We start from the raw sequence: 24,269 nt of genomic DNA, 5'->3' as shown, positions 1-24,269 counted from the left end.
TTATTCATCATTGAGAGACTTTATTAATGGTTCACATTTAAAACTGAAATCCTGGAAAGAGAGTAAACATGCTATGATACCTTTTAAACGAGCAGTCAATAAGTAAAATTTCTGTATTTTAACAGCACTAACTCACTAAAAGACCTAAATTAAAAAAAGAGAAAGATAAACTAAAGAACCCAAAGATACTTATTGCATTTTTTATTCCTAGCTGTGCCAAGATAACTTAAAACTGAAAACAAAAACAAAAAATATCAGGCAATAAAGGACTTAAAATCTGCAATGGAAATCCCCGCCCCGTCCCGCCCCCCGCCCAAAGCCCACCCCCAATCCCCAGACGTTCTCTGAGCAGCTCCCTCCGCGACGCAGCCCCTGTGCTGGGCCTGGCGGTGCAGTTATGTGGCGTATCGCTTGGTCCACTGTTTGGCTATTCTGTCGTGCTCAGCTCTGTTTGTCATGTATTGGGTGGCGATGCTTCCAACCAGGGGATCAGCTGCACAGAGGAGACGGAACGGATTCATGAGCACATTCAGCTGATTCTTAGGCCACAGGTCGGTCTAACTGCACAATGCCTTGTGCAGTTTAACAAACTGCACAAGTTGACTTTAACAAACTGAAGCAAGCAATGAGATGAAAAAATTAGGCTGCTGATCATGTTAATTTTTCATTTGTGGGGGAAAAAATATGCGGCAGCTAGCACTTTTATTTTTAACTGTATAATTATACATCTATAAAATACGTCACATATGAAATCACAATCGTGAAACTTCATAACCGTCCTTTCTCTTGAAAATAAAATATTTAAAGAGTAATATATATAAAACACTCTGGTCTTGCTATAACCGATGACTCAAAGAGGGAAGGGATGGGATAAGAGGTGAACAGGGATGTCAGGGATGCTTTTCCTTACATCAGTCAACAGTGTCAGGCATGAGTATGAAGTCTGTGAAAGGTAGCAGGTCTGAAGGCAGGTGGACTCTTTGAGGATGGGGGCGTGTCTTACCAGGATTGCAGTCTGTGAGCAGGGAGCAGATGGACAGCAGCACCTTGGAGATGGTGAGGGCGGGGCTCCAGTTGTCCTTCAGGATGTCCAGGCAGATCACACCCTGGCTGTTGATGTTACAGTGGTAGATTCTTGTGCGGAACGTTACCTGACACAAACAAACCGTATTCATCATACAAGCACTGTTATACTGCAGCTTATTTTGAGGATGAAGGACAGAGATGCTGCACAGCCAAACACATTTTGTATCTATTCATGAGTACAAGCACAAGATCGCTCTATACTTTATACAGTACTTCTACAAAAACAATGGATGACAAAAAGACCTTGAAAACAAAACAGTTCCTAAAAGGGTTTTTCCACAAACACTCAATGAAAAATGAGTAGGCCTATTGCAGGGGCCTGTTAAAGCGATGACGCAAGCATGACAGCCCTCTGGTGGTGGAAGAGTGGTATGCCAACCTTCCCTGCAGTGAGACCACACAGGGAAGTGCCAGACGCAGGCCACTGGAATGTTAAACAACCCTCCAGCACATAAACATTCCATGCATTCAGACAGCACGCAGGAATGAACAGCAGGGCTGGAGGAACTCCCTCTTCAATTCCGTCTTGTGACTTTACAGGACTCTCAGATCCGTTTTCAGTGCTGAGAGAACACCAGTGCTCAGTACCTTTGGAGGTTTGAAGGGGTAGTCGGGCGTGAAGGCGATGTCGAGGAAGAAGACCCCTCCCTCGTACACGGACCCCGGGGGTCCCAGGATCGTGGACCTCCACTCATAGATGTTGTCTCCTTTAGGCCCGGCACTGAGGGAACCACAACAATGATGTCAATGACCATTAAATAAGCAGCAGAACTGGCTAGGAGAGTAAATGTAAAATACAACATGCTCCTGCATGCCTTCTCAGAGGTCATCCATTTAAATACTCTCTCTTTCAATTGCAATTTCTATGCATCCTAACATCTACTTTTGAGGGAAAGTTGACCATATAACTACTGCTAAACAGCTGCTAAATAACCTAAAACATTTTCAGGGACTTCAATGGCAGATACTAGCACTTGAAATGCATTATTTTCATGAAAAATGTTGGGAGCTGAACGGAAAGATTAACACAGAGGAGAACAACCTCATCCTTGTGCTCCTGCATTGTGCTCAGGAAATGAACTACAAGTGTTCAGAGGGAAACGCTGAATAGCGAGAGCTGCCTCTTGAATGTCAAAAGTTGGGACACTAACGACACAAAAACAGAGGCTAACGCATCGCTTGCTGTCCTTTTGTATCCGCGGTAATAAAAACAGGCAGCCAAAGGGACCAGGGGGCATTGAGAAAGCCTTCTTGGCAGGAGCTGAGGAGCGGAGAGAAGCGCCCAGCTGAAGGCTGTGGAATCGCACCGTTTCCTGAAGTGCAATTAGCGGACAATAGGTTTCTCTAAGGACGGCTTGTGCAGGGGAAGCACTTACTGACCTGGAACCAAGGCAAAGGAAACCCCCCCCCCCCCTCCCCCTCCCCCTCCCCCCACAGAAAAGAAAGCAGGAGTAATTTAGTTTGTCGTCTTGGTTTATCACATTGTGTTGTTCCTCATACTGAAACAAAAAAAAGCCAACTGCATCCCTCTCTGTGTCCCTTTAGCAATACACTCATGGTGTGCTAGGATTATCCATCCTCATCCTCTTGCGTTTGCCCAAAAATAAACATTTAAATGTATAATCTCCTAATACACACATCTGTCCATTTTTATACAGTACACGGAGCAGAACAGTGGTCATGGAACACAGACGATGATGCTGTTATTATGGTAATAGAGTGAATACCTCAGGGGTATAGATGCACTTCCATTATTAAATCATATGGCAGTGAATGGTGTGGCAGTGCATAAGCCCATTTCTCATATCACGTGTAAATTGGATGGAATACACCGAACTGCCATAAACACATTTCTAAGGGCAGGTTATGAATGTAAATGATAATATCATATTTGATGAGAGGTTCCCCAAGCAAATGAATAATCAGGTAATACATATTTATATGCTCGGGGGATAGGCTAAATGAATTGGGAAGGCAGTACAGTAGAACACCCCTAAAAAAAGGAAGGTCACATTAAAATTCAAACTAAATTCTCCTCGGCCCCTTTAGAAATAGACATTAGCATTCATATTTCTTAGTCTGAATGTTTTTTCCATACTGACATTTTTAAACAGATTTATTGAAGTCGTCATTGTAATTACAGTACATTCACACTTAATTTTATCCAACTCTGACGGTATAACCCTCTGTCACAATACAACTGTGGTGACTGCTAAATGATTGATTGATTGATCAATTGATCAAATGGCTGGCTGAAGCCAGGATGTTAAAACCACAGCAGTGAAAGTCTAGAACGTGACCATGCGCTCACACCTCAAGCGTAACACGGTCCTAGGGCGTATGCAGCCGTAGTGCCCTCAGCCTAGGCCTCACTCCTCACGTCTGGCTAACGGTGCCATCGCGCACAATGGGACGGGCTGTAGCAGTGATGTAAACTCTGCCCGCTCGCCGCGCTCGAACCCTAGGGGTTCGGCTCAGCGCCCGACGGTTAACATTCTTGCCTGCAATTAAGGGGTTCACCACGCGGCCCATTTCTCTGCTCCCAGAATGCACCTGACAGCAAACGCCCTCAGAACCAGAAGCTGGGCAAGAGGCGAGCGCATTACAGAGCGCCGCTGAGCCCAACACAAACACTTTATTTACCGAACGAAAGCAAATAAACGAGCGCAGCGCCCGGTGCCTGGGGACCCACTCTGAATGGAATCCGTTTGTTTTGCGCCAGAGGCGAACCCATCTGTCAGACAACACCCTTTCTACCGTTCTGTTTCAGGTTGTTTGTTCAACTGAAGCGTACCTGCATCGCCCTGCGTAATTTTCCTGACGAAACCAGACCTTCACACCTCAGCGTTTGATGTGACATTCCATTTTCAACACGCACATAAATATTTAAACTGATGCAAGAACATAAGATTAACGTCAAGCTATAGGACTCGAAAATTAAGTGAAATCTGACAAAACAAAGACCAATGGTAAAACTTTATTTTGTATTAAGTTGATATGAAAATGAATGAATGCTCTGCAGACTTAGAATTCAAATTGAGCCCCACAAACCACTCTAAAGTTTCTGCAATGTGTTTGTCATAATACCCTCATTACCCTCACATCTGTTTCAACTGAAAATGTTATCAATAGTAAAAAAAAAAACAAAAAAAAAAAACAGGCATGACCTATTTTCTGAGCAGTGTACACATTTCACTTGACATTCCTTGCAGGGCACAATATGTTGCCCTTATGAGTTCTGACTGAATCCAATTCACATACATTTTTGACACGGTTAAAGAGGAAATCCAATTTCAATTTCAACATACCAAACCAGGAGGGTAAACCACAACCCTCACGGTCTTGCTAAAACATGACCTGACAAAGACAGGATATTGACTTGCTATACAAACATGAGTAGAAGTATCACTACAAATATTCTCCTACATTTTCTGTGTTTCTGACCTAAGATAAGACCGTTACCCATTAAACAACTGGTTTAATGTGGGACTGAAATGCATTCCAACCACAAGCCCTACAGCACGCATGAATGCAAACATCTCTACATTAAACGCTATTCTCACATATTCACAACAAGCAGAAACCACAGTCATATTCTGACTGCAAAGTTTAGGTTAATAGGGTGCTGTTCAGACTAGACAGTTCAGACTAAAGGAAATGCCCTTTCAGTCACAGGGCTCCTTCAGAAAGTATCCAGGTGTACTGACTTTTATGCAGAACTCATTTGGCTCATTTCAAAGACAGATACTTAAAAATGAAATATTGTACAGTCCTTCATAAAAACATGATGATACTACATCAAAAATAACCTAAATAGTGAAGGTAATAATGTTCAGCAGACTGCAATTAGCTGCGTTGCCATTCAAAATAGTTTCTCAAGGGTGCGCTCATCTGTGGGATGTCATTTGAGTAAGCATGTGAAGTATTCATTCAATAAATATTGTTGCTGAGTAATGACAGATGAATAGACCACTGAATTCCATCAAGGTTTCTTCCCACCTTCTCTAAAATGAGACGCAGAAACACTTGATTCTGACCCTCAAAGAAGGCAGCGAGCGGCTGGGAAGATAACATCAAATAACATCCTTTTCACCTGACAACCACGAAGAGACGTTTGAAAAACATTGGGGGCAAACTTAAAAAGGCAGAAAATTCTGAGACTCTAGTCGCTTCACACCAGTACAGACTTTCAAACAAACTGTTAATCTGCAACAATGAAATTTTATAGCTTACATTTTACATATCAGTTTAGACAGCTACTGAGTTATCGATTAAAAGTTCAGTGCCTCATTCAACAGCATAGTGACAGTATTCCACTGGAGGGTTTATCCTGCTACACGCGGACAAGTACTCCAGTTCACACTAATACACACTGTGCAATAAAATGATATTTCTTTATCCACTATAAAATTTGGTTTAACACCAAGACAAAGTACCATAAAACGACATCTACAGATTTAGTACCTTCCTGTTCCCATGGCAGCCATTAAAATGCGCTGACACCATCTGATTCAACTGAGGCAACTTGACATTTCTATGACTTAAAAACTTTCAAAAAACGACATGGATTTCTGAGAGCTTAGGAGTGAAAGACATTTTCGCAGAAAAAAACTATGCAGAATAGAGATAGCAGCGTGGAACTGTGTGTGTGAGCATACGGCGCAGAAATAAGTCGCCTACCTGCAGTTCGGCGGCGGGTCCAGTGTGATGTCTGCCAGCTCTTTCTGAATCCTGTACAAACATCAAAAGGCATTCGCTTTATCTGGCGCCCCGTGCCATCGCGGAGAATCCCGATTGATCTTGTGCCGACACGCACAGCTACTGACCTTTGCGCGAGAAACAACATGGCCGCCAACACCGCCTTATATTCATTAGATAGACGCGTTTTTAAAAAAGATGAAATGACCTCCAACGAGAGTCCGTATCGCAAAAATCTTAACACTGCACCCAAATACACCATTCTAGGAAAACGTACCGGACCAAACAGAGCACATTGTCCTTGCCGTATGTTAGCAACAAACGCTATAAGCTAATATGCAAATGAGATGGTCTCCATTGAAATAGAATAGCACCGCTTGTTCCGAGATCTGTTATAGCTAGGAGACACGCGTCGACAACAGAATGCTCCACTGGCTGGGCGTATAACGTTAGCTAGCAACCTGCCGTTCCATATATCTAGCCTTAGTGGAAATACAAAAATGATATAACATATTCCAGCTAAATGTACCACTATATGTTTGGCAGAGCTGCCTGTAACAACTGTTGTTTACAGCCCGACTCAATCATGTTCTGCAACAATAAAATAGCTACTGACACTGCGGTGTTTACACTATCAGGTTGCATTCCAGTGATATACATAAACGGAACGATATAAACACTCACAGCGTTAACCCTCCCCATCCCTTTGACACACTAATCACATGAACGCGTGACATTTATCCAACCATATTTCTTCACTGAATTTATGTAGCTAGCTAATGTTATACCTTTTCGCACTGGTCGAGAGCAGTTTCGAGGTCTTGCTCATGTTGGCTTTGCTCTCCCGTTTCTTGTTAGGTGTGTCTCTTTGTTTTTGTTGTTGAGTCGAGGAAGAGGAAGATGAAGAACTAGTGCTGGCACGCGAATCCTCATCCGACATACCGGCCTCAAATAAAAAGGGGAAAAGAACCTGAAAATATAATCAGACAGGGAAGTTTAGGTAACATTGGCGTATACTAACTTACACAGGGCTAACGTCAGTGATTTGCTAGACCACGTTACCTAGCTAATTGACGTGTTTAGCTATCGCAAAGTCAAGCTCACAAAATGGAATTTAACTTGATGGTTTTTAATTTAAGCCAATTCCTGTAACGTTACTGTTAGCTATGTGGTTGTCCATCTATAATGTTGTACCCGACGTTTGCCTCTCATCAACACTTAGGTAGGGGAAACGCTAACGACAGACGTTTGGATTCCAGCTAAGTTCCCTAATGCGTGCTGCCTGGTTAACCAATTTTCTCGTATTCAGACAAATTTCTCTTCGCTACTAGCATGGGCTAGTACTAGTAGTACTACCGCCATGCATGAAGCTTAGCAAGTTAGCCAGCTAAATGTTTACACTAACGTTAGCTAGCTACACATCTGGCTTGTCTACAGCAAGACTCACTCTGATAACAAACCTAGCTATAACGTTAGTGATTTAAAAAACCTTTCCTGTTTCTGTCGCTGTGCTGATTAACTATCTGGTCTGCTAATTGACTTTTTAAATCCCCCAGTGTCGTTGCACTCCATTCTGGGAACGTTTTCACTAGACTCTTCCGTGCTAGCAGACCAATTGGCTAGCTCGCTAATTCCTGAATACTTCACAAAACTTTGCCCCAGGAAAAAAAACAATAGTTTATGTAGCCTCTTGTAGATGTATATGAATAAGTCCATTTTAAACTGCTCCCCGAACAGATACATTGGCTAAAATGATTCTTTACGGCGTCTTTCCCCATAGTAATTCGCTATTGGACAACTGGTCTGTTCTGCCTTCACTCCACGGTGGGATCGTTTTCTTCGTTCTTTCTCCCGACAGCTATAATCCTCATTCATGTTATGAAAGTTCGACGAGAAGCCCTCCATATATCCTGGAAATGAAGTACGAACGAATAAAATTATGTAGTTATCGTACTTAGCTGTTATTTTGCCCTTTAAACAGTACCTTTCTTTGTGTCTTTGCCTCCGCCGCGTAGGCTCGTGTCTCGCCTCTTGCGGAGCGGAAGTGCTGCAGCAGGCAGCTATGGAGTCTTGTTCTGTCGCACTCGGAGTGGAGTTAAGACTGGGAGAGAACCGATTTGAACTGAGATCTGATCCACTTCAGCTAAGAGATACAGAATGATTTAAGGAATCTCATTTAATTCAGTATTTAAGCTGTTGTTTTTTTTGAAGTTTTTTGTCAAATAAGACCACTTTAATGAATAAGTAGGCTATATTATTCTATACTGTAAAATGACATAGAGTTGAAGTAATTGCGTAATAAAACGATATATTCCCAGAAAATCGGTTCATCACTGAATTCAAATCAAGAGGAGGGATTATTTTTAAATGCCTTAAGCATTCCACTGTAGGTCCTGATATATGTGCTTTCATACTCTCATTTCTTAAGACCACCATTGCAAGGTGCACCTTAGTAAGTAGCTAACTATTTAGGAATGTAGGAGTTATTGCTTTGTATAATCAACAGACGATTAATAGTGATAGGCCTACTGCTACATTCTGAATTATTTACAGGCGAGAAAGGGTTCTTCCACTCTCCCCCTCCCACAGTCCCATACACTACCTAGCTACTGTATGAGTCAGGAAAGTATGTCAGATTTTTATGGATAGCATTTTATTGCACAAAGAATTTTAACAGCGAGGCTGAATTAATTTTCTACACCAAAATAGAAAGAGGAAAACTGCTGTTTACACAGAGAAAACTAAAGTCAAGCAGTCCACAGGTTTGAATCCTGGACATGACTCTGCACCTATTCCCTTTCTTGAACAACCCTGAATTGAACCATGTTAAACACTGTTTGGATTTCTTAAGTAGGCTTTAGTTCCCAAGCCATATGCAAAGGCTCATCTTTGTTGATGTGAGTCCATCTATATATATATATATATATATATATACACTGTATATATAACTCATTAAAATGACTATGATAATAGTCTACCTAGTAGGACAGTTTCCAATTAATATTGTCTTAAGAAGATTGTTTATATGATTAACTGGCTGATTGATTGTGAAAATGCAAGTCTGGGGTCACATTCTGTCTCTGTATGGAATGTGAGAGGACTTCAACAGAATAGGAGCATGGGCATGTGTTGTTTGTTGGTGTAGACATTCCTTGGATTCTGTCATAGCTTCCAATTGACTGCAGTCAAATTAATGGTATTTTCAGCAATGTCTGTTTTGACTAAATCAGATATCACAAACTATAAAACTATAACAGGCTCTCCTTGGCCTCTCCTTGAAATTAAAAATCAGTGTTAGATAAATTGCCTCATCCACAGTACTGCAAAATAGTACTGGGTTTGGACAAAACATTTTGTTTTGACAGAACTATTTCTATGTAGATTTGGAGGTATGTTTGGGGGTCACTGTGCATGGGGACAGCATGTACTTAAGTCCTCTTCCTGGCAAGTTTGCAACTGTTCTAGATGTTTCAAATGTTGTGATTGCTCTAACAGCAATTAGTGGCATGTTTACCATTTCTGTATTTATTGTATCCATTGCCTGATTTCCGTTGGCCAGCAACAGTCTGTCTCTTGATTTGATAGGTTTTTGGCTTTCCTCATGGTGATGGATGACAACGGGATTTTACATACGTGTTGCTGCGTTTTAACACCATAGTGAAACAGGAAGTGATAAAAGGCCACGATACAGTTCCCTAAGACCGAGATGAGGTTTTTTTGTTGTTGTTGCAGATTAACAGTTTGTTTGAAATTAATCTTTAGGGGTGCCAGTACTTTTGACACCATTGTTTTTGAAAACAATATTACTCAATAAAACAAGTTTTAAGAATAATTGTTTTGAAGTAATGTAATAGACCTAGGTCAGAACAGAATAGGTCAGAACATCTGAGACCCTGACCCACTTCAAGCGACAACTGAAGACTCACCTCTTCTGGCTGCACCTCCCCCATCCCTCCCTGTAATCTCCAAATTGACTGTAAGCTTAGGGTTGTAACTAGGTAGCTGTTTCGTAGTTGACTTAGTTAATGCACTCATCTTAACTACTGCTTGTATTTTTGCATAGACTGTGTTGTTGCTGTTGTTGTTTGTGTTAGTGGTAATCAGTTTAACCTACAGGGTCCAAGTTGAACTATGCGGTTGTTCCCTGCACTTGGAACGGTACTTCTCTCTAGGGTTTTCGACACACTTGTTCCTGGTTATGGTTATACACTTTGTTGTACGTCGCTCTGGATAAGAGCGTCTGCCAAATGCCTGTAATGTAATGTAATGTAATATAATGTAGACCTCATCTGTGTTGATTTTATGTGAGCCCCCTCCCCCATTTTCATCAATACTTAAACTGCATATGATTATGGAACTTGATATATAGATGTAGTGCCTTCAGAATCTCCCACCACTGTGGTGTATTCTACACTTTTTTTAAACAAAGACTTGCATTTGTCATTTGTAAATGAGCAAATACTTTGTAGATTGGACTTTAGTAGCACTTATAGCTCAGCTTTCATTCCAAAGTTTTTTTATTTTTTATTTTTTTTTGTAGCAGGAATACAAGGATGCTGGATTGTGAATGATCACATGGAGGGACGTAATTGGACAGACTGGGAGACACATGAATAAATAGATTCTAGCTGCATCAGAAGCAATTTCTCATGATATTTTTCTTTCTTTTTAAATACAAGTGAATGGTTGGACTGAATCTGATTTTGATCCAGTTTCTCCAACTCTTTTTAGCATGGCCCTTATTACTATTAATTTAATTTAAATGTAGGGTATATTGTTCTAATAACTCATTACTCCCCCTAACAGATATAGTTAATTGCATTTGCCATGTAATATCATTTATTGCACATTTATCTGACAACATAATATGTGCTTAAACACAGTTTTTATTCCAGATGTTGTTTGCAGTCACATTGTAATTATCTTAGCACATTCCCTGGAACAGACTATCTGCTAAATGGCAATAATAATCAAGACTGCATATTGAAGGGGGATTATTTAACTCACTCATTAATGAGCTCGGTGTTTATCTAGAACTGACTTTTGATTTAGCCATGAACAAACAATTGAGTCAGGTGTGGGCTCATGCAGATTGTAATATCAGGGAAAGGAAGCAGCAAAGCCACTACTGTGCACTTTTAGCATATGAATAAATAAATAAACCTGATTTAGTCTGAATCTGTAAATATAACACAGATCACTGTTCTGTAGAAAGAAAAATAGTTAAGCCAGAAGTCGTAATCACAGTGAGCAATCAGCATGCTATACCTTGGACAAAGTTGATCAGAGAAAGTACTGCACACTGTATTTAAACTGTGTGTCTGTGTGTACTGTTTATTGAGATGTGACAACGGCCTCAGAAGTGGTTGTCAACTACCTGTTTTTTTTTTTTTTAGAAATGGACCTACAAGTTTGAACTTGCATGTCATTTTTTGTCAAATTATTCAAACATGAATACCGTTGTAACCCAGGGTATTGTGTAAAGCTATTGTGGCAGTATAGATGACATAACAAAATGCTTCATCAGGGTGCCAGTTGCAAAAATTTCTCCACGTTTTGAAAAAAAGGGCAGTTTAGTTGGGGATCTTGGTGGATGGAGACCGTAATGTAGGGTAAACACAGGTAGGTCTTTGTTTTCTGCCTTCACACAGCAGTGGGTCTTCTGGGTGACTGTGACACTAAGGCTAAATAATCTGTCAGTTTCCTGTCAGAGTGTGCTTGGCTCGGCAGCATTCAGCAGGGAAACCCTTCTCCTCGCTCGCGGGGGCTGTCTCATAACTAGGTCAAAACTCTTCTGCGGCTGAAAATTCTAGCACCCAAAGTCTTTTTCTAGAAATTGATGCCAAGAAGAAAACAAGTTTGTCGTATGCATGCATGCACGCACACGCGCGCACACACACACACACACACACACTGCTGCATGGAAGGGTTTGTATGTAACTGATGTGGTGCTGTATCTTATTGGGAGTGAACACTAAGCCAGTGACAGAAAGTTATGAGCACCTAATGTAATGACATTTAGAGAGGAGATTGTGACACCTGTCAGTCAAGATTCCTGAAGACCCATCAAAAATCTCCAATCAAAGATGCAAAATACATGTCGGGCACCAGTGATGCACATTTGGCGGGGTACCATTACCGTGTCTGCACTAGAAAGCAAATGAAGAAGCAGAAAGCACAAAAGTGCAGTAGTTCTGAATTTAAGCAACAAAGCAAGTCAATGTCGTTCCCATTCCATGCTGCATAACATTAATAAAAATGCAAGTTAGCTTAATGCTTGGCTAGAGACAATTGGCAGTAATTACAGTTTTTTCCAACTATAAAAATGATAACCTTGGATTATGTTTTAATACATCCTGATGTACATACAGAGTCCATTTAGTTTTTTCTTGCTCAGATGCAGAGAAATGAGCCACTGGGAATGCGTGCATAGATCTAGTATGTCAGTCCTTATTGATAGTAAAATGCTAATTAATCCTGAGGAGTGGGCAGCCTCTTTTGTCTGGAGTCATTAGGTATACTCCATTTACAATAGCCTGGCTTTACCTCAAACTTTTGTTTTGCAGTGTATGAATACAATTCAGATATATAACCAGGTGCTATAATACACACTGTATCTGAAAGAGAGTAATTTTCTCCTGGCTCACTTTCATATACAGTGTGTATTATCCTTCTCTGTGTCGCATGCTTTCTCTTATGTTAAGAGGTACAGACCCAATACCAGAGTAAAATTACAACAGTGTGTGTGGTTTAAAAGGAAGTGATTTCAGGAAGTGGTGAGCTGGCAGTCAAACTGAGACACAGGCATTACCCATTTGATTAAAACGAGCATATTTCTGCTCACACGTGACTAAAATGAGAAGCAAATGAAACGCCACAGTGACACGTCCCAGAGCTGCAGTTCAGCCAGTGTTTTATTGGGTGCTTTAATAATGCAAAGTGTACAACAAGCCACTCTGGAATGTCAGAGGTGGCATGTAGCGCGTAAATTTACAAGTCCCGTCTTCTCACAGGCGGACCCATATTTTTGCAGTCCACCTCAACAGCCTCTTTTAAAAAATAATACATACAAACAAAATCCAACGGTAGAGCATGAACAGTTTCTTTTTAGATGCCACGTGAATGCGAAAAATAATACAATCTTCAATTTCCATCCTGTTAACATGCACATACCATGAATGAATTCCGTACAAAAAACTTCTAAACACTACAGTATAGTAGAAACAAGATATAATCTGCATTTGTCTGTGGGACCACTTAAAAAGGATGGGGGGGAGGGAGAACACACATTTACAGAGTGGGGGGGAAGAGGGAACAGTTATTATAATAAAACATTTTTTTCTATGACAGTTCCAACATTCAGTTCATTGGAAAATAAAATCCCAATCTACTCTTTGTATAAAAAAGAAGCTTTCAAGTCAACAAGGAACGAAAGACATTTCTTTTCACAAAAAAGGTAAACAAAAGGTACAAGGGAGGGTCAAAGGTTGCACTTTAGTGAGTGTGCTTTGACAAGGTGAGGGAAAGGGTGGAGAGGGGTGTGGAGTTTGTGTGAGTGTGGAGGGGGTCTATGTGGCGTATCGCTTGGTCCACTGTTTGGCTATTCTGTCGTGCTCGGCTCTGTTGGTCAAGTACTGTGTGGCGATGCTCCCTACTAGAGGGTCAGCTGAAAAAGAAGAGATCAAACAAACATGAACATGTGGTCACATGGGGAATGGGAAAAGCAAGCTTCAGGCTTCAGTTACAGAGATTCATGCTTTTCAGATTTTTAAGCCCCTGATAGCTTTACATACACCATCTGGAATAACAGACACTGTTATGTCAATGTAAAGCCTTAATGATAGGTAATGACCAATCCCTAATTTAACAAGAATGATCAAAACATTTTAAAAGCATTTTTAGCTATTTATAATAAGGTATAAACCACACTTCACAAAGTATTACATTTCTTCAATTCATTCATGACACATTTCACAAATTTCATGATATGCCTAACACCAACAAAAAGTAAAGGTAAACATACTGTACAACTGTATTCAATATGTCACTCAAATTTAAGTCCTAGTCCTAAAATCTGTTCAATGTGCCACCATAATATCCAAAGCTCGCAGTATGTGATGGACACATTTTGGGACTCCTCTAGCTTGGGAGGCACCAGCTGTGCTCTAGAGCTGGGGGAGGGGTGGATGCAGTGGGGAGGAGAAGGTGGATATTGCAGACTGGAGTGTAATTAGCATTTCCTCTACACTGCAGTACCTCAGTTCTGTCCACACACAGCCCCCTGTTTATCTCCAGTTATTAAGAGTGTCTTAAGTGTAAAAATCTGACATTATCACTCATTCCTATCCAGAAAAGTAAGAAGGTACACAATGTCAGCTTCCCACTGTACAATGACAATAAGGGCTGTATTCTGCCAAAGGACTGTTATTACTAGCCTGTAGTCTTATCACTTAATGTAAAACACATCATAGTACACCCAGTCACATACACATGCACACGCTAGCTATAAAATTGTAGCTCTGAACTAGGAGATCACTAAAAAGAAAAGGCAGTACAAAATTACACCCATAGAAAGCATTATGTTGTTGGAAAAAGCATCTTGAAGGAACACCTTTGCAAGGGTCATCTGCTATGAAAATCTACCCTGGCTATAATTTTTTTCAGAGAACAACACTGAAGGGCTAAAACCACAGACAAGACAGATTGTTCCTAGCGTTCCAAAGTAGTACAGTAAACAATAGGTTGTCCACTGCCAAAACAAGAGTGTTATGCTAGTGACAGAGGGGTCATTAGTGGTTTTAACAGCCCGTGGTGGGTGTGCCCGGGCACGCTGCGTGAGCGCGATCGCTCCTCTTAGCTGAGCGGCGAGCACGACTGCAGCGCGCAGCGAGATAATAAATGCTTTGAGGGTTAATTAAGTGTTATCCTGCTTCTCTATAGAGCAATACCACAGAGCTCCCATGAGCCCCAGCTTCTGTGTGCAGGGGGGCGGGGTGGGTGGCCTGTCTCTCTCCACGCAGGGCTCAGAGCGAGCATTGTTACTAGCGCCGCTTTCCGTTGAGTCGAGGGTCGGCTGAACAGAAGTCCGCCTGAGGTGGGAAGTGATACAGGAGAGCAGGAGAGATCCGCACTGCTCTGAAAGGGGAACTAAAAACACGTGCAGATGCGCATGGAAGTGCTGTCAAACTGGACTGAGATATGGGCTGAGCAGAGGGATGTACCACAGGTCACCTTACCATCAATACGGATATAATCAGTGCGTGTGCTTGGAGGACACAATTGAAAATGAGATACTGGACATAATATCTGACTAGATATAATCAGAGATGCACTGTGCTATTAATTATTGCCTACCACTGCTTCTCAGTATAACCTGTGATTGAGTTTCAGAGCTGACCTACCTGCCATGTAACAACATTGTTCAATGACAATGTTTACACAAATTGCTCTTCAGATACTCATTTCAGTTATTTCATGGTGTGAAAAGAATTCCACATTGTGCATTGATCAGGGCATCGTTACACAAATTTCATGTTACACGTTTTCATGTTTTGACAAGGTGAGGACCCCAGTACTGATGTCCCAATTTATAGTAAGAGATTCTCACACAGTTTACCTAACAGTTAATATGTCTTCCCACAATATGACATATTTGTGGGAAGACAAATGACACAAGCAAGCTTGGGGCTTACAGGGCTGCTGGGTTGAGATTTACAGTCAAGGAGCATAATGTCAGAATGTCCATAGTCTTGTTTAAAGGCATTTTCTGATGAACATTTAGCACAGACTCACTGGTCTTACTACAAGAGGGAACAATGGCAGGGACAAGGATTAAAGAAGTGCTAAACACCAAAGGAGCTCTGAAAATTTTTACACAGCACGGCAAGCTGCCTTAAATATAAAAATGATCACAGTGGCATGTAATAAAGGTTATTTCCCTGCTTAAGGTTCCCCTGAAGGCAGGTGGTCTTTTTATGGACAGGGGCGTGTCTTACCAGGGTTGCAGTCTGTGAGCAGGGAGCAGATGGACAGCAGCACCTTGGAGATGGTGAGGGCGGGGCTCCAGTTGTCCTTCAGGATGTCCAGGCAGATCACACCCTGGCTGTTGATGTTACAGTGGTAGATTCTTGTGCGGAACGTTACCTGGGAAACAAATGATTCATAACCAACAATGTCTGCAGGATTAGTCCTTTAACCTACAATCATTTGGCCAAACGCACTTAGGCTATAAGTATCAGAAAACAGCCATTAAAGTCACATTTGGCATTTACCCAGAGAAGGAAGAATAAGGGTGTCTGAGGGAGAAGCTCTGGCGGAAATAATCTTTTTAGCCCAGATCAACTGTCCTATTAGCACAACCAGTGACTATCTAAGCGCAGGAGCACAGAAAGCGATAATAAGAGAGCTGATGTTCTCTGCCATTACTGTGGAACAAAATTTCACTCCCTGCTGTGCCAATGGCAGTGACAATGTCTTCCGTTGTTCCAGTCAGTTGTGCTGACACAGGGTCTGTTCTGTGATAACAGCCACATGCAGAGCAGGAGATGCATTCTAACTGCCATGCAGCACCACAGCTGTGGATGGCTCAATCACCTTTTGTACAACTCTAAATGGCAAAGGTAATTAGTGTATATTGTTGTCATTACTTAACATGATCATATCAATGATCATAACTGAAGAGAAAGAAAACAGATGCGGTTGGCTTAATTGAGCACTTCTTCCATCACCTTTTGTTCAACTTTAAATGGCAAAGATAATTGGTGTATATAGTTGTCATTAATTAAGCTGATCATATCTATGATCATGACTGAAGAAGATGAAGACAAAGAAAAATAATGAAGAAAAAAAAGAATATGAAGAAGAAGAAGGAAGAAGAATAATCTAACCACTCCACCACAACAACCTCTACTTCACTGAACTCACCGATTACATGTGACATAATGTCTGGGGTTGGGGGGGGGGGGGGCATGAATAAAACTCAGATCAGACAAAACCACTTTTTACTGGATACAAAGTACTATTTTTACTTTACTAGTAAGAGCCATCATGATTTAATTTACGAAAGCCATTGAATGTGCATTTTTTCCACATTCATTCGTGAGTTTAATTTTCACAGTTATCTTGGCGGTATCTTGTATGTTCTATTAATAAATACGACAAGAACAATGTGAAATGTAACAAATCATGCTTAAAGGCAGCTGTTGTTCTGGAAATAATCAATCCCCATGTACAGCCTTTCAAAAGATGGCAACATCTGGGTCTCAACATCACACATTATTCCTCAATCCAGTAATTAAACAGGGATCAGTAGATTCATCTCAGTATCTGGGGAATGACTCCAAAGGACTGTCTGGTAATAACATTAGGCAGAGAGAACAGAGCAAATGCAACAGAAACGCAGAGTCTGTTGAATTCAAAATGAGTACTGCACACAAAGGCCTCCCCACTCTTCCAATCACTAACATATGGGGGAAAATGACTCTGACCTTTACAGGAAACATCAAATGGCCTTTACATTCTTTCAATATACCAAGCATCAGATGTGATGATGCAGAGTGGGATTCAACACAACGGACAAGTGTGAGTTCCCTTCCTGCCTGACCCTAGTCCTTTTTAACCACATGAATGTAAGAACAGTGTTAAAAATGGTAACTGAATCTTCATCGTGATCTCTAAAAGAGGGAGTCTGGAGCACAGCTGCGACTGTGCCCTCAGGCAGCACAGGGCACGGCTGCAGCTGCGTTCTGTGCAAACCTGAGCTGACATCTGCCGGTATGTGTGGGAATGCTGATTTACACAGCCTCAGCTCCCACATCAGTAAAAGAGAGAGAGGTGCCTATGGCAACTAACAGAGACACGTTTCAGATGATTTACAGTGTAGCTGGGCATTGCTTGACTATCAAAATGTATATCTAAAAGCATTTAATAGCAGTGTCATGCCCTGGATCCAAACCAGCAACCTTTTGCTCAATTAAATGTTCGCCTTTCCAAACTGTGCACCGCTGCAAACTAAATGGGCAAAAGTCAAAGAAATCACCCCAAGAATAACTGAAAATATTTTCCAGTGTCAAACAGAGACTTTTGAACAAGCCTGTTTACACAGCACAGTAAGATGGTACCGTGTTTGACACAGGTCACTCTGTGAGCGTGGAATTCCAAGATATGTGAGCTCCTATCAGAGGAGCAGAATGCAGCTTTCACCTCACCTCCGGAATAACCGGGCCTTTGCAGTCATTTTTATTTCAATGTGCAAAGTGAGCACTGTACAAATAAGGAGCAATGAACAGCAGAATACAAATGACCATAAAGCTCCGCCAGGAACATACTGGGTCTTACCTTAGGTGGTTTGAAGGGGTAGTCGGGCGTGAAGGCGATGTCGAGGAAGAAGACCCCTCCCTCGTACACGGACCCCGGGGGTCCCAGGATCGTGGACCTCCACTCATAGATGTTGTCTCCTTTAGGCCCGGCACTAGAATCAGAACAGCAAGATGGATCCATTCTGTCAGCAATTATATACATTTCATCACTTACAATGTGAAAAACTGTCTCATTAGAAACAAGGGCCAATGCTGTTCAGAGACCCTATGTTCTGCATATGTCCATATTTTTAATAATAAATCAAATATTGATCACAAAAAAAGACCAGTCTCATCAGCCCAGGGTTAAAGGAAGCACAATTAATTCATAATCACTTGATGATGTATGATTACTACAGAGAGAACAGGAAAATAAAAAAATGGGAGAATAAATGAAATATACAGAGGGATGGAGAAAGAAAGAGAGAGAGCTGATGATAACCCTGAAAAAAGAAAAATAGCTAGAAGGACAGTGAAGGGGGAGGAGGGACAGCCTTGTATCTGATGGGTTAATGATCGTGTTACATTCCTGGCTCCTGATTCACCTCTGTCCTCAGGAGAGCTGGAGCAGTCAGCACGTTTCTCACTCCATCAGTCTTTGAGGGTTTCTAATGAACTCCTCTCTGATAACCTTCTCCTGCCCAGGACTTCATAGTGAGACACCAGACCAGAAGGCACTGAGTGTAGCAGTCGGATCGCATCTCTCTTAATGTCCTCACCTGCCTTTCACTCTCCCAACAATGGGAGTGCTGACAAATGGAGGCAATGCTTTCAACATTTAACCTTCCACAGGCATTTCTGTAATTTCAGCATAATAAAAACACAATATGGTAGGCCTGAAGACTTGGCAAAAATATAATATTTTTTAAGATTTTTGGTGATATAGGATACACATCTTGATATTAATTAATTATCTGAAATAGATTTTCAATACAAATCACATACTTAATGTAAACAGCCTATATTTACTGCAATCAGATGTGCACAACTTGTGCATAACTTATTTTAGAACCTGACTATAAAATAATAACAGAGCTCAGACAGAACCTGACCATAAAATAATAACAGAGCTCAGACAAACCTAAATATTGTTCCAAATAAAAATTGCAACGAATGCATAACTGTCAAATGAAAATAAATTTTGCACATTGGCCCGATGACATAGCATAAAAAGGTAAAAAAAATTCTCCACTTTATACAATATTTTTTTCAATAAATCCAAAATATTGAGTGGGGTCTGTGAGATACACAGACCGAATTAGTGTACAATGAATCAGCACAAAGCACAGACAAATGCAAATTAACAGAAAAAAATGCCTTCTTTAAGCAGAAAGCAATTTTTCAAAGTATTCCATTTTATGTTGGTGTGCATGGGTTCTGACTCTTGTGTAAGGCAAACATCACAGCTACAAGTTTCTAGACAGGAACACAAGTCTATCTGGTTCCTGGCTTGAGTGATGCTTTGCAGCATGACAGAATGTTGCCACTGGAATTAAATGCCTTCCAAGGGAGAACGACATGCCAACAGAGCTCGTTCGAAAACCAGAGTCAACCTTGAAACTGCTTTTCCTCGACGGCGACAGCTATCGAAAAACGGAGATAAAAACGGATATAAAATATAAAACGGAGGTGAGTGGACGGGGTTTACGACAGAGGACACTTTGACTGTCATCACAGGACCACAGCAAAACTAATAATACTACAGTAAATAAGATATCCTCAAGAGAAATAGTTCTGTTTATTAAAGAGGCTTAGAAAAAGTATATTAAACCGTTTCAAAAAAGCTAGCAGTACATGCAGTGTTAACAATAATACAAATTAACACGACTTGAAAGATGGAACTAATTGTGATGTTAAAAAATATACTAAAAACAATTTTTCAGGATTGTTAAGCATATTTCTAAATGCAGTTTCTGAGAAGCCCGGAAGAATCCACTGGTGCACTACGTGTAGTAGTACGCTTTTGGTGTTAACTGACATGCTGTGACTGGGATGATACTCGTAAAATCCGTTTCTGGTGGAATTCCAGAAGGCTAGCTCATTGCACCCGTCTTCCGTGTCTGGCCAACAAATAGGCCTACATCTACTACGTGCTATGTGGTTTCACAGTTGCCTGGCTGGGCCTTCAATAATAATAATAATAAAAAACAGCATAAAAATAATTAGTATCAGCACCAGGCGATAGTATCAATGTCGATTCATTTTGTATCCCGACAAAAAGATATCAAATAAGTCACGCAGCCCTACGTGGTAGCCTAATACGGGAAACACGGGCTTCTACATCTGTGATTTGTAAAACATTTTCAGCAAGGTATTTGATTGTTCCAGACTTTAAACCTCCTTCCTAGACAATTAAACTGCATTACTTCACTTGACATTTCCGCTTAAATCAAGTATGTAATCTCTATTTATGTATACCAAGCCTGTGGTTCAGTCTCTCATTTAATAAGTGATTTAAAATTCTCAGCTTTGACAGTTGTTTGAATTATTGCATTTTGTTCATGCATATGGAAGGATGAACAACTGATTTAATGATGATGTTTTTCCCACGGCGCGCAGGAACTGGCGCCATGGGCTATGCGTGGAAAATTGTGGTCACTCACTCACTAACTCACTCACACACGGACAATTTTGAGGGAGGTTTGGTGGGACGCATGTGCAGGTGGTGCTTCGTTTAGTAGGACGCATGTACAGGTGGTACGGCACAACATTTTTAAGCACTGCTTTATCGCCTAACGTTACTTTAGCTAACCCTAACATGTTCGCGTTTCGCCTACTAGCACAATCTGACAGCACTAACCCATAAAAATGTGAATGGTACTTGCTCAATCGAACGGTAAATGTGAAAAACATTTGATTACAGTCAGCGGCACCAAAGTTTTGTCACACCCTCAATAAACGGCAAAACTTGCAGTAGAAGATTGAATTAAATCTTTTAACGTTATATATTTTCTGAAATGTTATCGATTCCGCTTGGCCACAGTGAGTGAAACTAGGCGATCTGAGCGTATAGTTTCTATGTAAATTACGTCAAAATGATTCAGCCTTGTTGTTTGCTACCTACACTTCATAGCACAGTCATTGCCGTTATCATGATTGTAGCATGAAGTGTCTATTTTCAACCAACTGTCATATATGAGTGTGTAAACTCAACCAAAAAATATATATATATAGTTCGCCAAGTTGCGCCGTGGGTCTGGACGGTTTCCTGGTTGTTGTAGCATTACCATGCTATAACCATGGTAATAAGTGCTCAACTATCACATCAGAAAGCCCTGCATCCTGACAAATCAATTCATTTTTAAAGACAGATGATGAAACCACACATCTCTAGTTAATCCTAATCACAAGGCAAAAAGGTGAATTGCAGATATTTATAGACCCAACATTCTGCAAGTCCCAGAAAGGCAGCTTATTTCCAGTTATACATTTTTTAAATCATGTCAAAGCTACAGCACGTGACAAATTTATGGAAAACTTTAAGTCAGTTTTCTGTACACACACCTAAGGTTTTAACTAAGGATGGCATGTAGGACCTGTGATTTTGTTTCAAACATTACTTTTAAACAGAATGCAAAAATTAGGGGAACTGAACGATAAAACAAGCAAAAGTAATGGAGTATTCAACCACGCTGTTGAAGGTTAAGGTGTGAAAACCAGAGAAACCTTCTGAAGGCCTAAATATCTTTCTCTTCCTCTGCCTCTTTGCAACCTTGGTTACAGAGCTTTAACATTTAGGGGTCATGTGTGAATGAGAGCCGGGGTCGGCACAACGGAAACATTGCTCTGGCAATTTGTCAGCAGAAGACGTAGTAACATTAGCAGAAATATTCTGTTTAGACATTAGTGAGAACAAAGCCATAACATTACTGGATCAAGCAGACAAAACTGCTTTTAACTAAAACATCCATCCAGCTATGTTGTTTCTTACTAACAGCAAAAAATAAATGGAGCAAGTACATCAAAATAATTATACCTTACTAGCTACAGAGCATACACTGTCAATGTTACACATCCATGTTATGTAGTTATGCAAAAGTTCCCACAGGAGTTTGTTATGATTCACATTTTTTATTATCAGGCTACTTAATGTCAGATCGCTCACTAGTTATATAATGTTAAAAAAGTCATACCTCATCAGGACTGTTCACATCTTGGTTATGCTCTTGACCTACTTTTGTCCCATCGTAACTCTTTTTGAGTATTTGACAGCTGGGAGTGTTGCCGGAAAAGTTAATACAGCAACGTTACATGATCGATTTATACAAAGCGGTCTCTCTCTAACACACACACACACACACACACACACACACACACAAGAAATCCAGTGCTGCAAAGTAACAAAGAGCTTGAGGGTAGGCTGAGGTAAAGGCAGACCTGTTTCAATTTATACACACAGGCACTCACAGTTGACAGGGTTCATGAGCTGAGACAGGCTGTTTAAAGTGAGGAGAAGGGAGGGGGAGGGGGCTAAAGAATAGGAAATACAACCGTCCTCTGGGAAAGCTGAGAGGGCACAATATGACACATGTGGGCCTGGGCTGGATTTAATAGGCTGGGGTCATAGGTCATGTTAATCAACTCCAAGTTTCCCCAGCCTTCCCACCAGCAGATCTGTCTGTGTGGAGAACAAAGTTTAACCATTCCAGGCTGCCTCACAGTCCACAACGCATCCACACTTTGAGGGTGGGAGATATCTATGTTTAGTGGAAGAAATGGCAAATTGTCCTTTTGTTCATGAAGTGGAAAGAAAAGTGAATATGATCCATTTTCAGGTGAAATATTGTCTGGAAAATTCCAGAGCCAGTAGCTTGAATTTCCAGTGGCAGAGATTCCTTCACACATTAGGGTTAGACAATCCTGCATTATTATCTTCTGTGTGCAGTGATTATGTATTTTATATTTTGATGTCCTCGGAAAGAGATTAAAGCTGAGTCTGGAGCATATCACTGTCTGTCTATAGTGAGATCATAACAACTAAAGTCAATAAATGTTCTGACAAGAGACAATTTAGACATGAATAGCTCTAGTCTCCATGTGTTGTACGTCTTTTAAACAATGATAAAGAATACAAGCTGTAACCGATTTCACATTGTTATTGATTTTGTAATGATGAGGTCTTAATGCGTGCTTGCTGAGCATGTGAGAGATGGGGGAACGTCATAACCAAATATGCAAGCACAATTTAACAGAACAGTGGGGAAGGTAATGAGGGATTTAGATCATTCTCACTGAGAGCTTGGAGCTGGGCGATTGCACTCATTCTCTTTTTTAACCCTTCAGTTACCACATTTATTTTCTGACATCACAAACACATCTGTATCCAATCAGACGGCAGTCTCCCTCCTTTCTACACTATACACCTTTTAATACCCAGAAACAAGGCATATATATTTCAGCAGTCCAGGTTTGCCAGACTTTAGCCAGAAAATCTTATGGCGGCCTTGGTATTATTAAGGTGAGCTGCTTGATGAGAGGCTTTAAGGATCAACAGGCCTATACAGAACTGAAATATGGAACTATACATGTACAACATCCGCTTGTCAGATTGGCCTGCATTAAGAGGTTGGAATTCCTACAAACCTTGAAATCGACACTGTGGTGCCCTTGCTGTGTTCAGCATGCATCCAAACAGATCTCTCATCTGCACTCAGAAATTAATCAACAAGCACTCCATAAGGAGGAAGCAGATTACTGCACTGTATAAGATAACCACCAAGACAGTATTGACATTTTCGGAAACGGTATTAGCAACCAAGCTTCTCGACTCACGCTGAGAGCACAAAACGTCTCACAATATTTTAATGTAATGCAAATTATGCAGCATGCTACTCGGCAGCATATTCAGATACATTTAAAGGGCACTGATCGGCACTGTATGCGTGTATGTACTATTGTGTCTGATCGCTAAGTCCAAGTTCTTTAAATACAATTCAGGGAGCAAAGGCCCAGCCTCTCAGTTTCCCCTAAAATCATTTCCACCTGCAGCAAATATGAGGAATAACAAATCCAGAAAATAGCAATGTTCAATAGAAACAAATTAATAATGGTGTTAAGACAGCCTAGATACAGCACTGAGAATGTTACAGGAGACCACAATAACAGCCATGATGGGGTATGAACCAACTA

General features: G+C 40.9%; 2 protein-coding genes across 4 annotated transcripts in view; both read right to left on the bottom strand.

The window, feature by feature from the left end:
- On the bottom strand, nt 1-7,924 carry LOC135262235 (ubiquitin-conjugating enzyme E2 E1). The gene is made up of 6 exons (XM_064349200.1): nt 7,769-7,924; nt 6,573-6,754; nt 5,767-5,817; nt 1,675-1,807; nt 1,004-1,151; nt 1-493 (listed from the first exon to the last, which is right to left on the bottom strand). The coding sequence occupies exons 2-6, from the start codon at nt 6,722-6,724 to the stop codon at nt 396-398; spliced, it is 582 nt and encodes a 193-aa protein (XP_064205270.1). The 5' UTR covers nt 6,725-6,754; nt 7,769-7,924; the 3' UTR covers nt 1-395.
- Nucleotides 7,925-12,680: 4,756 nt separating this feature from the next.
- ube2e2 (ubiquitin-conjugating enzyme E2E 2) overlaps nt 12,681-24,269 on the bottom strand; it is a 52,419-nt gene continuing 40,830 nt past the window's right edge. For all 3 annotated transcript variants that reach the window (XM_064349190.1, XM_064349172.1, XM_064349181.1), the window contains exons 4-6: nt 18,121-18,253; nt 15,780-15,927; nt 12,681-13,450 (exon numbers count right to left, since the gene is read on the bottom strand). In XM_064349190.1, coding sequence (XP_064205260.1) covers nt 13,353-13,450; nt 15,780-15,927; nt 18,121-18,253 — 379 coding nt within the window. In that variant the 3' untranslated portion in view covers nt 12,681-13,352. The remainder of the gene's footprint in view (nt 13,451-15,779; nt 15,928-18,120; nt 18,254-24,269) is intronic.

This window comes from Anguilla rostrata, chromosome 1, assembly GCF_018555375.3.
Source record: "Anguilla rostrata isolate EN2019 chromosome 1, ASM1855537v3, whole genome shotgun sequence".
NCBI lineage: Eukaryota > Metazoa > Chordata > Actinopteri > Anguilliformes > Anguillidae > Anguilla > Anguilla rostrata.
Note: the sequence above shows the minus strand (reverse complement) of the source record. Positions and strands in the feature narration are given on the sequence as shown.

Bases quoted from the DNA above. Each gene is read 5' to 3' on its own strand.
- LOC135262235 (XM_064349200.1), bottom strand. From the start codon at position 6,724: ATGTCGGATGAGGATTCGCGTGCCAGCACTAGTTCTTCATCTTCCTCT. The intron at 5,818-6,572 runs GTATAACATTAG...ATGTTTGTACAG, and splicing joins CTCTCGACCAGTGCGAAAAG to GATTCAGAAAGAGCTGGCAG. The intron at 1,152-1,674 runs GTACTGAGCACT...TGTTTGTGTCAG, and splicing joins ACCCCTTCAAACCTCCAAAG to GTAACGTTCCGCACAAGAAT.